At 37.5% G+C, this 15,495-nt stretch overlaps 2 protein-coding genes across 5 annotated transcripts; one reads left to right on the top strand and one right to left on the bottom strand.

The window, feature by feature from the left end:
* Positions 113–3,158, top strand: LOC18774880 (dof zinc finger protein DOF5.7). Its single transcript, XM_007207052.2, has 2 exons — positions 113–1,672; positions 2,525–3,158. Exon 1 carries the CDS (start codon positions 330–332, stop codon positions 1,659–1,661), a length of 1,332 nt encoding a protein of 443 aa, XP_007207114.2. The 5' UTR covers positions 113–329; the 3' UTR covers positions 1,662–1,672; positions 2,525–3,158.
* LOC18775251 (kinesin-like protein KIN-14R) lies at positions 6,174–13,200 on the bottom strand. 4 transcript variants are annotated; one of them, XM_020564977.1, is made up of 20 exons: positions 12,798–13,200; positions 12,006–12,307; positions 11,714–11,885; positions 11,543–11,613; positions 11,276–11,459; positions 10,670–10,779; positions 10,472–10,571; positions 10,277–10,363; positions 10,000–10,176; positions 9,606–9,879; positions 9,271–9,432; positions 8,945–9,160; positions 8,819–8,856; positions 8,448–8,611; positions 8,092–8,343; positions 7,944–8,015; positions 7,707–7,781; positions 7,546–7,614; positions 7,300–7,368; positions 6,174–6,886 (listed from the first exon to the last, which is right to left on the bottom strand). In XM_020564977.1, the coding sequence occupies exons 1-20, from the start codon at positions 13,000–13,002 to the stop codon at positions 6,446–6,448; spliced, it is 3,240 nt and encodes a 1,079-aa protein (XP_020420566.1). In that variant the 5' UTR covers positions 13,003–13,200; the 3' UTR covers positions 6,174–6,445. The 4 variants fall into 4 exon arrangements, with proteins under 4 accessions (XP_020420566.1, XP_020420567.1, XP_020420568.1 ...); XM_020564978.1 differs by having other exon boundaries at positions 12,006–12,304; XM_020564979.1 differs by lacking the exon at positions 7,300–7,368.

The following is a 15,495-nucleotide window of genomic DNA, read 5'->3' as shown; positions in this document are numbered from 1 at the left end:
TTTTCTCTGTCCTCTGTCCTCTACCTCTCTCTCTCTCTCTCTCTCTCTCTCTCTCTATATATATATATATATATATATTTATAAACCGACTTCTTTTTCTACTGAACTCTCTCTCTCTCTCTCTCTCTCTCTCTCTCTCTCTCATATATTTCAGCTTTATTTATTCTATCAGATCTAAGTTCTAAAACCATCTTATTACTTATATCACTATTTTTTTTCTTTCTTCTTTTTTCTAATTAAAATCCCTATCCCCCTCTCTTTGATGAAGATCACAAGCACCCATCGACCTTCAACGACCCTCCTTCCCCTCCTCTCTCTCTTTCCATCCCATGCATGAAACTAATGAATTGACTACATCTTTGCCTCTCCAAAAGGAAACCCAAGCACCACACCACCCCCACAAAACTAATCAATCGATTATTCAAGCACCCTCTCCTGCGGCAAAGCAAAACATAAACATGATGTCCTCCGACAACACACCGCCAGGGAAGCCTCCTCCCGGCACAAAAGACGGTGAGAGCCTAGCAGCAGGAGGAGGTGGAGGTGGAGGCGCAAGCAGCAGGGCGAAGCCCACGTCATCATCATCCTCAGGAGCAAAGCACCAGCATCCGCCACCGGAGCAAGCCCTCAAGTGCCCGAGATGCGACTCGCCCAACACCAAATTCTGCTACTACAACAACTACAGCCTCACGCAGCCACGTCACTTCTGCAAGACCTGCCGGAGATACTGGACCAAAGGCGGCGCCTTGCGCAATGTCCCCATCGGCGGAGGCTGCCGGAAGAACAAGAGAGTGCGGTCGTCGTCCTCGAATTCCAGGCTCTCCTGCAGCCTCGACTCGAAAGACTCCGCCGGCTCTTCCTCCTCGGAGAATATGATGCTGGGCGGCTTGAAGTTCTTCCATGGCATTTCTCCCGCCATGGATTTTCAGCTCGGCGGCCTATCATCTTTGCCTAGCAGGCTCCACCATAACCCTTCATCTGGAATCAGTTATAATAACAACAACAACCAGTTTTCGGCTTTTGGAGACGTTTCGGGTACTTCTGGATTGACTATAAGCACTCCTCTTGATACATCAGCCTCTTGTAATTCTTTTCTGGGTTTCAATTATCCGCTCACTTTGGGCGGCGGAGGCGGCGGTGGAGGAGGCGGTGGCGGTGATGGGTTTAGTGCTACTCAGAATATGATGAGCTCTATGAATGTTCATAGTAGCCTTGCGTCGTCGATTGAGTCCTTGAGCTCCATTAACCAAGACCTTCACTGGAAATTGCAACAGCAGAGGCTGGCCATGTTGTTTGGGAGTGGCAATGATCATGATCAGTCAACTCAGACAACGCAGTCTCAGCTAGAACAGCAGCAGAAAACGCAGCAGATTGCACCCATAAGCTTGTTTCAGAATCTGGAGGTTTCATCAAAAGCTGATCATCAGCATCAACATCAAGTTGTTGGCACTCATGGAAGAAGAGAAGGTGCAAGTGCGAGCGGAGATACAGCGACGGAGTGGTTCTTTGGGAATTCTTATGCGCCGCCAGTGACTCCGACTCCAACCAACAGCGGAGGTGGAAACGGTGGCGGCGGTGGCAATGAAAACACAAGCAACTGGCAACATGGAATTCAAGCGTGGAGTAGCCATGATTTGCAGCAATATAATGCTTTGCCCTAGATGATCATGAGGTAGACACAAATCCAAAAAGCATATGGCGATCATGAAAAAGTGGGGAAGTTATATTATTGTTTATTTTAAGAAATTGTCCAAGACTAAAAACCCATTTTGGCATATGTTTTGTTGTTGGTTTTGTTGGGTTCATATGCAAAAATGTAAAAGTTTAATTGGTAACAAAAAGAAAAGTACTTTTTGCCCTAAATTCATGTTTATATTTTAGTACTATTCAGTAATATGTTCATCAATAGTACTGTCATCTGTTTAATTAGATAACTTGTTGCATTGCTTTTTCACATGATGTTCTTCTTTTTTTTGTGCAGTGCTTTGTGTTGATGTTCATCAGTTCATGTAGTTTTCCCCATTTCTTATGCATGTAGATTCAGGAAAAAGTTCGCTGTTTATGGTAGCAATAAATACACTAGCTTTTCATGAAGTGAAATAATATCCTTGCACCAAAATGCAAGAACATCTCTCTCTCTCTCGCCCCTCCACACCCCACCCCCCCTCCCCCCCCCCAAAAAAAAAAATCATTTTGTGGGTATCCAAGTTTTCTTCGAGTAATTAAGTATCTATAACATTGGATTGAATGTAGCAAGTATGATGCTAGTTAAACAATGTAGCATTTAAATCTCAGATCACTACTTAATTCACTCATTCATTCTTTCTAGCTCTTCCCTTGTCTCAAATAAAAATCCCATTGGGATCTGTGTATATAGATTTTGGGCTGTTATTAAATGGGGACTTAATACCATATCTTTGATTTGTTTTATGTTCAGTCAGTATCTACAACTCTCACTGTCTACTAATTAGTGTGTCTTTGTCTCCCCTCCGATCTCTTTCTCTTTCTATACATCTCTATCAAGGAACTGAGTCTCAGGCTCCATCTCTCCTCCTCGGCCTCTGATCACAATGTCATTGTATGAAACAGAAACACACCACAGTAGCTCAGTAGCTCAGTAGCAGTAATGGCCAGCTACTTAAAGCCTCCGTAGCCCTGCAATAGTTGCAATGTTGAGCCAGCCTAGCTAGCCTCTGATCACCCTCAGCTTTCTCTCTCTCTCTCTCTCTCTCTCTCTCTCTCTCTCTCTCTGTGTGGCTTGGGCTGTCTTCGTAATAATTAGTGGCAGTGTGGTGTGTACATGATTTGGTGCTGTCTGAAAAAGTGGTGGTTTGAAAGTGTATTGAATGAAGGACTGTCAACATTTGAATCAATGAGAGAGAGAGAGAGAGAGAGAGAGAGAGAGAGAGAGAGAAACAAAAATGTGGCATCTTAAAGCTTAGGGTTCGTTTTTTGGTGTATCAAAAAAATGTTGTGTGTTTAGCTTTTTAGAGTCTTGGAGAGCGAGCCCTCCTCCCTCCGTGCTAATTGCTACCACTGAAAGCATCTCTCATTGTGATTCTGTTTCATGACAAGTGAGAGGGAAAAGCAAACCCTTTCTCTCCCTCTGCCTTGCCCTACTTTATTCTTTACTTTGCCTATTTATGTAAAACTAAACAGACCCCACAATTACTTTCAAAAAACACATTAGCAGAAATAATATTGCATAAAGCTCCTCCTATATTTCCCTTTATGTCCATGTATATATATATATATATTATATATTATATATATTATATATACTCAACTATAAGTATCCAAAAAGCATGCTAGCCATTAATTCTTTACATAATACAAGAATGGCTTGCTTGCTTGCTTGTCCTTCAATTCTTAAGCAAATCTTTGCATGCATATTAATATCAATGAATTCTTACTCTTTGCATCAGCAAAACCTCTTTCTCTTAGAGAGAGAGAGAGAGAGAGAGAGAGAGAGAGAGAGCTATCCACTTATTTACTTTGTGTACTGCATAATAAGACCAATCCGTTCTGTCTATACCTTTGTTTCAATTTGGGCTACATCAAGGCAAAAAGGCTGTATATCTACCAGATGAGTAAGAAATTACATGTGCCAGGCTTCCTTCCATGAAACCAATTTTTTGGTGTTGCAGGCCTCTACTGGTGCAACATTCTTTTAGGCTTCAATGAATCCAATTATATATATAGTAGGGCACTGTAACACCACCAACTCCCTGCCATGACATGCCAGGGGCCCCCGCCCACACACATCCTTCATAAACATGTTGCTGCTTTTCGTACCATCTCAGACCCAAATGTATTCAATAAAAACCTATATATATAATTATGCCAACAGGTCCATAACTCAGTAATAAGAGCATTTATCAACAGATTAATAATTCTAAGTTCGAACCTCAATGGTCCCTCCCATTCTAAAGTTAAACTATGACAACAACAAAAGAACTATTATATATACACCATGCATGCATGTATAATTGTTAATTAGCATTTGGCTTTAGAGACAGAGACAGATGAGTGGCTCAACAACGGAGGAACATGAAGAACTGCGTGATTATCGTGAAGGACTGAGTGGGAGAGCACTTTTTTTTTTTTTTTTTGGTTAGACTGTTTCTGTGCGTTGTGTCAACTGTCATTTTACAAGTTACAACCTATATAGATATAGCTGCAAGAAGCTCATGACTTCTTGTTGAGAAACAATCAAGTGTTTCTCATCTTCACCTGGCCTTATCCTGCAGCCCAGCTCTGGCCCCACCACATACTGTCTCTGTGTGTGTGTTGCTTGGTAATTTTGTTGGCTTCATCATCATCCACCGTCCAATCATGCATGTGTGGACCCTTCCAAGAAAGAGCACGAAGGTCATGCTTACAAGTAGCCAGACATTTCTTTAATTATTCAACCGCACGTTATTTCAGAAGGGCAATGCTTCATGATGACATGAATCAAAAGGTTTTAGATAATTACCTCTTTTATGCATAATGGTTTTGACTGAGATTATAGCTTCCTCCTTGCTTTTTGCCTAATCCATATAAATATCAAGGCATACTTTTTTAATGCAAAAATGACTTTACATATCTTACCGACATAGGAAAATATTGTGTTGTCCGTTATTAAATTCTTTATCTGAATCACTAATTATGTAGATTCTTATTTAAATATGTATAATTCAAATTCACAACAACATGTCAAACTAATCAAAAGTATGGCACAAATTTCATATGCAAACTTGGATTTCTTTCTTGTTGCTAGCTCTATCTTTTTTTTTTTTGGTCAATCTAATAGAAAAGAAAAGAAAAGAAAGATTGTTTCTCTCCATACAGCAAAGCAAAACAGAGAGATGTGGCAATTAAGCAATCAAACATGTCATCATCATCACATAATAACGTTCGGGGATTTTGTTTTGTTGTGTCTGTGATGACCTGTTGGACAATGGGGACCCCCTTTAGAACGAGAAAATCGCTTTCATATATCGTCACCCTTTTTGGCATTTTCTTTAGGGGTCGGAAAACAACACCGCCCTCACACACCTTCCCTCCCACCAAGCCAACCCTCATCATTTCATTGTTTTTGTCTTCAAATAAGTGCATTTAGCTTCTTCTGTTAGACTGGTTTTTAACTACAAATTCCCCTTTCTTTCACAACATCTGTATCTTTGACTGCAATATTCAAACCCAAGTGCTTGTGTGTGTAACTTCTTTTAGAGAGATTTATGGTTTTCTAAGATTAACTAATGAACGCTGCTTCTCTTTTTCTCTAGAAGGAGTTTCCTTAATTAATTGTGAGGAGTGGGGCTAGAGGGGTTTAATTTTGAATTTTTTGTTGTTTTTTTAGGACCTTTCATACTGAGAGAAACGATAGTAAATTAAACTTACACACAATACACGGATGCTAAGATTCGAACTCAGCTCCTTTCTTGGAGAATAATTGCTCTAAAACATTACTTTATTGGGTCCTTTGCCAATAATTTTTTGTTTTAATAAAACAAAAATGAGGCCATCGTTTTTACCACAAATAAGAAAATAACAGGCCTCCTCAAACCTTCAAACGGGCCCCTCCGATGGTAGCATTATTTTAACGGCATTCCTTTGGGTTTGAAATTGGTTTAAGAAGGTTGCTAAATTGAGGCCTTTATTCAAAAAAGGTGGAGTGCTTGCCTTAGGCTTGGTCTGATTATGCCTGACTCTGTTATCGAATAATTGTTTTTGATCACTTGAGCTACCATTCTCAACGTAATTTGTTATCTATTTCAATACTATAGGTAAAAATATGAGTAGCAGCCGGTGCATTAATGTAAGTGAATGTTGCTAATCCTATATTAATTATGCATATGATTGTTGGCTATGCGTGGTGGCTCAACATATGCTACTACCAAACCAAAGCTGGTCTCTTAATTCACCACAATTGAGCTTGCCCCGTAAAGTGGCTGCAAGGTAGCAACAAAGGCCCCCATAGATAATTATATTGCAATTTTGAAATCCATCTTCAAATTAAATGCACATTTGCATCCAACCCTAGTCAACACTAGAATCACTGTAAAGTATAGCTCTTGAGTTCCTTCCACTCAAAGCTTATGGACTCAAAATTAGTTCTTCCAAAGGTTGCAGTAATTCAATTCACAGCACTTCTTAATAAACTCTGTTGCCATTAAAACATGTACAAATTCAACCTACCTAAAATATCAAATATATTCCACTTCACACTCAAAGGTATTACAGAGAGGTCAACAAAGGAAAACAAACACAAATACAACAGGAAAACCAAAAGAAACTTAATCCGTACACTGAATGAAAAAAGAAAATTCATTAATGAATGAATTTCTAATGTCACTCAAAGATAGTACGAAAAAAGTTATATGTTGAAAACATAATGCAGAAGTACTATGTGTATTCATATATGTACACGTACAGAAAGTTGATGTTTTTTCCTTCTTCACTATCTTGACCAGATTTTCTTCACAGTATCCCTCTCCTTAACTTGAATCTGATCTCTGCTAAACCTCCTATTAACCGATGGCCCTTGAGTAGCAGTGGCTGGCTTTGCTGTTCTTGTAATTCTTGCAATCTTCGGTGGGTCGGATTTCCTAACTTTGTTATCATTAAAAGAATTTGGTAGCCTAATGATGTTCTCCGTCTCACCACTTTTAAACTCTCTTTTCCTTCTCGTCTCACGGACAGAATCATTCCCTCTTAGTGATATAGACCCTTGACTCATTGGACGATTTAGTGAATTCGAACTCCTTAAGATGCAAGCCTCAGCATCATTCATGATCTCATCTCTTACGCAGGTCTTTCCTTCATTAGGAGTGGCCCTTACTGCATCAGCAAACTCTGATTGTTTCTCTTGCTCCCTCAACTTGTCTTGAAGTTCCTTAATCTGTGTCACATGTCAAAAAAATGTTAGCACTTTTAGTTTCTCTTCCATCCTCTCTCAGAGAAAAAACTAAAAATATTGTGAATAGTAAAAACACAATCTGTTTCAGAATTTTTTTTTAAAAAGGAAATGTGGAAAGTTCTAAAATATTATCATTGTAGATCACAATTTCAGAATAATAAAGTATGTAGAATATTATCATTGTAGAATACATTTTCCTTAACAAGACATCTTTTATCATGTGAAGGAAATTTTGTTACAAGTACAAACATATGATACATTTGATACCGACCAGTAATTATATTTCCGTTCGCTATATTTGAATTTTGCACATTTCCACTGAATAGCTTGCATTAAAACATATAAGAAAGTAACTATTCGATGGAAATAAGGACAAAAAGGGGTAGTGCAGGAACCTTTTGATGAAGTGCGGAGGAGTCTGATTTTTGTTCCTGGTCTTTGAGTTTTATCTCGAGCTCCTTTACCTAAGTCAATGAAGAAACAAAAATATTTATGACCTAATTCGTTGTCAACATGTATAATTAACTATGCACTACTGGGAATGCTTGTCTTTAAAAACCTTGCGTGAATAGCTTGCATTAAAACATATAAGAAAGTAACTGTTCAATGGAAATAAGGACAAAAAGGGGTAGTGCAGGAACCTTTTGATGAAGTGCGGAGGAGTCTGATTTTTGTTCCTGGTCTTTCAGTTTTATCTCGAGCTCCTTTACCTAAGTCAATGAAGAAACAAAAGTATTTATGAGCTAATTCATTGTCAACATGTATAATAAACTATGCACTGGGATTGCTTGTCTTTAAAAACCTTGTGTTGAAGAATGGTGGATTGAAACTCAGACTCTTGCATTTGATCTTTCAGTTGGTTTTCAAGATCCTTAACCTGCTCCAGAAAGAACAAAGTTAAGCTTTCATCTTTTTAGAACATATCAAGAGGCAGTAACTTGCACACATTTTAAAAAAAGAAAAGCAATACAAAAAGGGCCTCTGACTTAAAAGAAACATATAAAAATGGGAAAAAAATCCAAAACATGAGTCTGGCGACCTTTTGTTGCAAGGATGCATATTCTGAGTCTGACTTGTGTCTTTCTCTGAGCTCAACCTCCAACTCTTTGACCTTCAACAGATAAAGTTCCAGTCAGCATTAATAAGAGAGAAGCACAGAAATAATAATTATTAAGGTAGAGAGCAACCTTTTGTTGGAGACTGCAGCAGATTTCTTCCTTCCCCCTCAATCTATCTGAAAGTTGTGAAACTTGCTTCTCTAACTGGCTGTGCAAGGCTGTCTTCAACTCAAGTGTCCCTTCAAGTTCTTTGATCTTTTCTTGTTGGTTTTTGTAGATTTGATCTTTTCCTTTGGTCTTACTCTCCAAGTTTTGTAAGCTCTCTTCTAGCTTCCTCAGAGATTCATCTTTGGATCTTGCTTCCTGCCTTGCTTTTTCAAGCTGTTTAACAAAAGAAAAGATGTTTAATATGTAAATCATTAGTGTAATAAAGAAAACATAAGTGAAAATTTATTAAAGATTCAACTGAAAATCAATGTACCAACCATGACTTTTGTTTTCTGGAGCTCACTTGTGTCAACTTGCTTCTTCGCAGGACCCAACTCAATTCCCCGAACCCTTGTTGCAAAATTTAAAGAACTCAGAGTCTCACCCAAATCCTGGTCTGAAGGGCTTATTTGCACAAACATCAAAGTTTTAGAGTCACCTCCTGCAATACATAAATAATAATCTCATAAGTCATAAAGTAAGTGAAAACAAGTTAATAACTACCAGAAATCAATTTTCCTTTAGAGCTAGATTGACCATTTAATTTAATCAGAGAATTAAAGTACCCAAGCCTCAAAATTTTGAACTAACAAATCAAGACATGCAAACACAATCACACACAAACACCGCTAGGACAACTTAGCTTTACCTAATGAATCTTGAAGTAGATGTGTCAACTTAGAGTTCCTGAAACCCAGCAACAAGCATAGTTAATAACCAGAATATGAAGATTGGTGAAGGAATGACCTAAATGCGCACAACAGATAAAGCAGACCTGTAAGGAATGTGACTACTTTTATTTGCAAGAGCAGATATCACATCTCCAAGAGCGGAAAGGGATCTATTGATATTTTGAGCTTCCTTTAGTCGCTCTCCTTGTACATCAGTTTTTGCAAGCCTCTCACTGCCTGCCAAATCCACTAACCAAAGCTTGCTCTTGGTGCACTCTCCATTTATCAAGTTCTTTGATCTTACCATTATGGAAAGCAAGCTAAATAACAGGTACAATATTTATATATTAGTATAAAAACACAGAGTAAAAGAAATTAAAATAGATCTCACAAGGAAACAGAATAAGGAGAAAACAATAGAGCATAGTACCAATGAGATCGGCTGCTGTGCTCATTAACATTATTACTTCCTATAGCTCTAGCATTGCTTCCAGCCTGCAGTACACTCCACACTTCCTTAATATTTTCAACTTTGGCTTCTACTATCCCTGGAACGTGATGACACCCTTCAGAAGCCTGTTTTATCTCCAACCTAAAAATTCCATAAAAATTTGTGTAAGCTTTATGTTGCAAGGTGATAGATACCCAAAATGTTAAGAATCTTTTCTCAGCTGAACCAAGTCAAGTTTTGAGCTACAGAATATTCAAACCATCAATTCTATGATGGCTGTGGCTATAAGTTCAAATAAACAACAGTAATCTTACCTCTTTGATGATGGTGATATTGCTAACAAGTCCCTAATCTGCTCATTGTAAACTTCAAGTACGCTAACAGATATGCTGTATGAAAAAGTTTCACTTCGTTCCTTTGCAATTTCAAACAACTGCTCTAGAGTCCTATAATTGACTCCCCTATTCTGTTCAGTGCCCTCCATTGTGAATGTCTTTCCTGTCCCTGTTTGTCCATAAGCAAATATACATACATTGTAACCGTCTAGAACTGAAACCACCATGGGGGAAGCATCCACAAAAACATCCACTGTCAAGACAAAAGCAAAAGCTCTGGCTCAAACTCAATACAGATTTCACCAACTTAAATACTGTTAGGGGGCAATCAAATGAAATATATATATATATATATATATATACATGTAGATACCTTGATCATCTTTCGGTGTGTACACTCGATCAAATTTAAAAGACCTTTTAGTGGAGCCTCCTGTCAGGAATCCAAGACATCCATCCTTTGCTGCCTCAAAGTCTACAACTGTTTTACACCCAGCTGCCATCTCCTCCTTACTTAATGGGCGGCAGCGGCAAAATACCCTGATATTCCCTGATAATTTTTAAGCACATACAAAGTTCATAAGTTGAACTTGTCAACATATAACGTATTAATTGCATCACAAATTACTAGGTAGAAAAATGACACATGCCTTTAGCCTCCTGAACCTCATTAAAGAGCTTTTTTCTCTTAGCTTGCTCTTCGTTGTACTTCACTTTAAGATCTTCACACTCCGCAACTGCAAAATAATTTCATGAGTCCATGGAACATGTTGTGGCATAAACTTATTATTTCACCTGTATTTGAAAACCAAAAAATGGAAAAGTGAACTCTAGCAATAGCATACCCAATGCTTGAACTGCAAAAATCATTTTATTCAACTCGGGAATTGAATCTGCACATTCATGTGCTTCGCGAGAAAGATGCAAATGCTCCTCATGCATCAGCTGCATAAGAAACCAGGCACAAAAATCCATAGTCAGAAACGTGATATTGAGAACAAATTATGAATATACACACCCACAAATAATGCATTTCCAAATACCTTAATCTTTTCTTGTAAGTCATTGACTGCTATTGTCCAGTACTTCTTGTCACACTCATACCTACTAGAAATGTTCTTTATATCTTCAGCTTGTTTCTGAATGGTTTGATCTAAGGACATGCAATAGAATCAGAAATTATAATATCTCAAAGTGTAAAATCTAAGATAACTTTTAGTTAAATTGAAAATGATTCTGGTATTACTTTGTAGGCAGGCCTTATGGCTTTCTTCTTTCATGTTCAACTCATATGATGTATAATGCAAACTACCATCTTTTATATCTATTTTATTTTATTTTTTTGTATTAAATAAAATATGTGGGCCAGCTCTCCCCAATTTTGACCTTGAAAATAGGACAACGTCTAAAGATTTTTTAGTCCTTTAAATCTGAACTGGCATCCATGTACAGCTGATATAACAAAATTTGTACAAGACAATATAAAACAAAAACTAAACTAATAGATATCCTCATTTCATATCAAGGAAATTTTTCACTAAAGTCACCGAAAGTAACAAACTATGGACATTTTTCATTATCTGTCATTTGACTAGCTAAAATTTTTCTTAGTTCACTTAATTTAGACACCAGAGAGCCACTCTCCATACCTTGAGACAGTGTCCTAAATGTCACGTTGTCAAGATCCATCATGACCTTGTCCAGCTCCTCATTTGCTGCAGTCAAAGACATCCATGCCTCATAGCATTCTTTTGTTTTAAGTTGGCACTGAGTGGTAAGCTCTTGTATCTTCTTCTCATATTTGGCAGTGGACTTTGTTTGCATTAATTTCATCTGTGAATAAAAAATTATGTCGCTAATTAAGAAAAAGCCTTAAAGTTGTAAGCTCTTTCAACTTTAGGTGATATGTCCCTGACCTGAGCTGAAGGAACTTCTATTTCAGCATCACAGTTGTTGCATTTAAAGTGTTCCACCACCAGCTTTGGAACTACAATAAAATATAAGCCAAAACTAACTTTAGAATACTGATATAAACATACAACACGTAGACACAACAGGTCAAACAAAATAAATGTATACAAGAATACCTGAAACATTTGGTGCTCTTCTAATTCCGATTCCACTAACTACTGGGCTTCCATTAACCCCTTCAAATCTTATCACAACTACTCCATCCTCCTTTACAGAGACCCTTGAATCAACTAATTGTAAGGGCTTATTGGATCCAACAACGGCAAAGATATCGAAGTCTGATAGGACCTGCCACATTAGCCAAGAAGAGAAGTTCTAAGGATCAGTCCCTGGATTTACTGATTTCAACAAAAGGAAATGGAAAAAGGAAATAAACCACAAATACGCATTTCCCTTAATTTGACTTACCTTCTCTTCCTGGATGAATACATTAAATACCCTCATTCCTTTAGGCCCATTTGTGTTTATGATTTCAGTGAAATGAATATCAACATAATAGTGTCCAGGAGGAAGACAATTGAACCGGTAGTAGAAGTTCCCTACTCGGGCTGACTGATAGATGAATGGATAATCCCCCCCATCATTTATATGTTCATTGGTTCGTAAAACATTCCCTCCCTCAAAGTAAGTGTCGGCAAGAAACTTCACACTAGAATCTGTTTCATTTGAAGCATCACCTCCAGCATTCACAAACATCACATATTCATCTGCTGCAAAATCCACCATAATTAGATTCCCCCAGTTCAGTGAAGAATAATTTCTTGTCTATTTCATCTATAACCAACACTGTGACACTAGAATAGAACAACTCAACAGCTGTAAATTTCCGAAATTTCCAACTCAAACAAAAATACAATTGCAAGTTAATAATATTTACAACATAAAATGATTAACATGGATTGCAACTCCTAGGGTTTCAAAAATTTGCAAACCAAACCAGACAAAAATGAGCATCTATCTAGACCCAAGTCACTGAAAAGCCTAGCCCTAATATTCATCATATGAAATTGAATAAACAAAGGGATGATCTTTTTCTTTCAATTTAACAAAGACGCTTATAAGGATGACCTTCTTGTAACTTAGGTCCCAATTACTAGGAAAAAGAAAAACCCAGATCTGACTTATTTTCTTTTCTCAGAAACCAAACAAATACTATCCAGAACAAGAAAATAAAAACTGTATGAGACCAGAGATAGGAACCTGTAGAGTTGGATCTTGATAATCCGGAAGGGATTAGTCTTGAACCCGAGTCACAAAGCATCGACTCCACCAAAGACTCATCAACCTCGCCCAAGGAAGAATCTTTGAGATCTGGGTTTGGCTGTTGAACTCTGTCGGAATCAGGAACCCAAGAAATTGGGGTTTTTGCCTCTTGGAAAACGGGGTCGAATTGCAGATCTTCCATGGAAATGGGAGGTAAAGAAAGAGTGTTTGGGAACTGAGAAAATTATTGTGGTACGGAAAGCGGAAAGAGCCTTTCTTGCAGCAAAGAAAGTGGGATTGATGTTTGAATGAGCAGAATGAGGGTTTGCATTTGAGAATTTGAGTGTCTTCAAATTTGAATTTAGTTACCGTTGGAATGAAAGACCGTTATAGTCCCGCTGTTACTAGAAAGTTGCTCCAACCGTAAAAGGAAAGAAAATATATAGTATGGTATTTAATTTGGTTTAATACAGATTAGGGAGCGCATTATCATTGACATGTGAATTAAACCCATCTTGTGCAATTTATTTTCAAGCAATAATTTCTTCAACAAAAAGAAACCATGGTTAAATATGAAAACGTTCGGTGTGTTTTATATGATTAGGTAATTTAGTCCTTGTGTAAAAACATAGGGGATGGGCAAAAAAGCTGGTGAACTAGTGAGCAGAAAAAATATATATAAAAAATAAAATCAAACTGGCTCGACATGACTGGTTTGGTTCGATCATTTTCTTTTATTCTCTCTCATTTCACTTGAGTCGAACCAAACTGGCTTGAACTTCTCTCTTTTTTCGGTCGAAGGCTTGAACTTCTTCGTTTGCAGTTTCAATTATTTGTAGAATATCTATTCATCAAGTTAAGGGTTCCGTATCGGGCCGGATTGGCCCACTTACTAAATAGGCAGCCCGTTTATTTATAAAAATCATTAAGTTTGGCCTGTGTTCGTAGTATTAAACTGACCGATATGGGCCCATGTCAAGCTCAATTTATGTATTGCATTTGTTTGTTGTAATTTTTTACAATTTTAATTTAATGCCTTTTACAATTTTGTATATACTAACAAGATTTATTATTTGTTCAAAAAAGAGGCCAATGATTTTTTTTGAAAGTACATTTAAATAAAAAGGGGCTAGACTATTATTCGAATTTAAAAATTGAAACTTGAAAAATTAAATCATTAGTTTATTTATAAAGAAAACATTGTATTTTTTAAAATATATTATTAGGATAAAGACATAGACTTGAACTTATGATATAAATATAATAATATTATGTATCATTTTTCTCTAAAATAAATATAATTTAATAAATGTGTGTTTAAACGGACTGGTCCATTTTTGGCCCGGCACGGATAATGACGAGCCTTGAGCCTACCTACCCGACTCATTAGGCCAAATTATCTCGTCTCAAAGTGTTCAAAGATACTGATGGTGTCGTGTCGAGCCTTACTTAACCCGACCAAACTAGGCTATGCTCGAGCTAACCGAATCCATTTAACACCTCTACGTGAGAAATTGCAAACTTAAATAATCTTAATTTACGATATATATTATTCATTTATTTATATAAGAAATAGTCTAAATTACTTTAAATTAATTTGAATATATTCAATTTGTTGTAAATATGATGGAGCCCAAATGCCTATAAATAGGGCTTCTCCATACTTGTAATGAACATACAATAAGAGGAGAAAAACATTCCCTTCTCTCTCTCAATTTCCTCTCCAATTTCTTTAGATTTATAACACGTTATCAGCACGATTTCTCTATCTCCAAATTCAGAGCCTAAACGCTCTCTCTCTCTCTTTCTCTGCCAAGCCTCAAACCTTAACAACCGACCTCTGCTTTGTTTTAGAGCATGTAGATCACAATAAAACAAGCAAGCAATCAATATCCCTATTCAGACCCATTCACAGTGTTTACTGAGAAAGCCTCGCAGTCATCTTATCAAGCCCTAGTGGCCCTTCCTCAATTTCTCCAAACCTAGAAAATAACATCAGCAGCTTCCGGGGTTCCAAGTCCGCCCCAACATTGCTCACATAGATCTTCCTTCTCGAAGCCTCTCAGGCCCGAAATCATTGACTTAGACCACGACTTCGAGGCTGATTTCCAGGAATTCAAGGACGAGTCTGATGTGGACGAAGATGATGAAATGGTTGAGGCCAAGCCCTCTGCTTTCTCTGCTGGAAAGCCCTCTTCTGCTCGTGTATGCAGATCAGGACCAGAAGTTCCTTGATCCTCATCATACAATTACATCAGGACTTGAAGATCCTTGATGATGATGTTAATATGAGAGCTGGCAGTCTCTCCGGTACTATATTTGTATACATGTGATTGGACTTGAGGGTCCTTGATCCCTGACATGTAAATAAGGACCTGGGGTTCCTTAATGATGTAACAGTACCGTATTGGTTCATAATGCCGTACACATGGATGATAACTGTACTGGCAAATGTACTGTACACATGAATAGATACGTATTCATGACTTGATGAATAGTACCGGATATATGAATAGTGACATATACATAAATATTTACCATTTTGGGTAAACTATCACCATTCAAAAAGGAACCTGCAATTCCTTAAACTCATGGATGAGCAATTAAATGAGATGCCAGAAGTTCCTCAAGATATGGACAATTATGTAAGGGCTTGAAGTCCAGAAATATGTACAGAAAATTGTAAAAATGTCCA

This window comes from Prunus persica, chromosome G6 (assembly GCF_000346465.2).
Source record: "Prunus persica cultivar Lovell chromosome G6, Prunus_persica_NCBIv2, whole genome shotgun sequence".
Taxonomy (NCBI): domain Eukaryota; kingdom Viridiplantae; phylum Streptophyta; class Magnoliopsida; order Rosales; family Rosaceae; genus Prunus; species Prunus persica.
Note: the sequence above shows the minus strand (reverse complement) of the source record. Positions and strands in the feature narration are given on the sequence as shown.

Bases quoted from the DNA above. Each gene is read 5' to 3' on its own strand.
- LOC18774880 (XM_007207052.2), top strand. From the start codon at position 330: ATGCATGAAACTAATGAATTGACTACATCTTTGCCTCTCCAAAAGGAA.
- LOC18775251 (XM_020564977.1), bottom strand. From the start codon at position 13,002: ATGGAAGATCTGCAATTCGACCCCGTTTTCCAAGAGGCAAAAACCCCA. The intron at 8,344-8,447 runs GTTGGTACATTG...TTTGTTAAACAG, and splicing joins TCCAGAAAACAAAAGTCATG to CTTGAAAAAGCAAGGCAGGA. The intron at 8,016-8,091 runs GTTGCTCTCTAC...TATCTGTTGAAG, and splicing joins GCTGCAGTCTCCAACAAAAG to GTCAAAGAGTTGGAGGTTGA.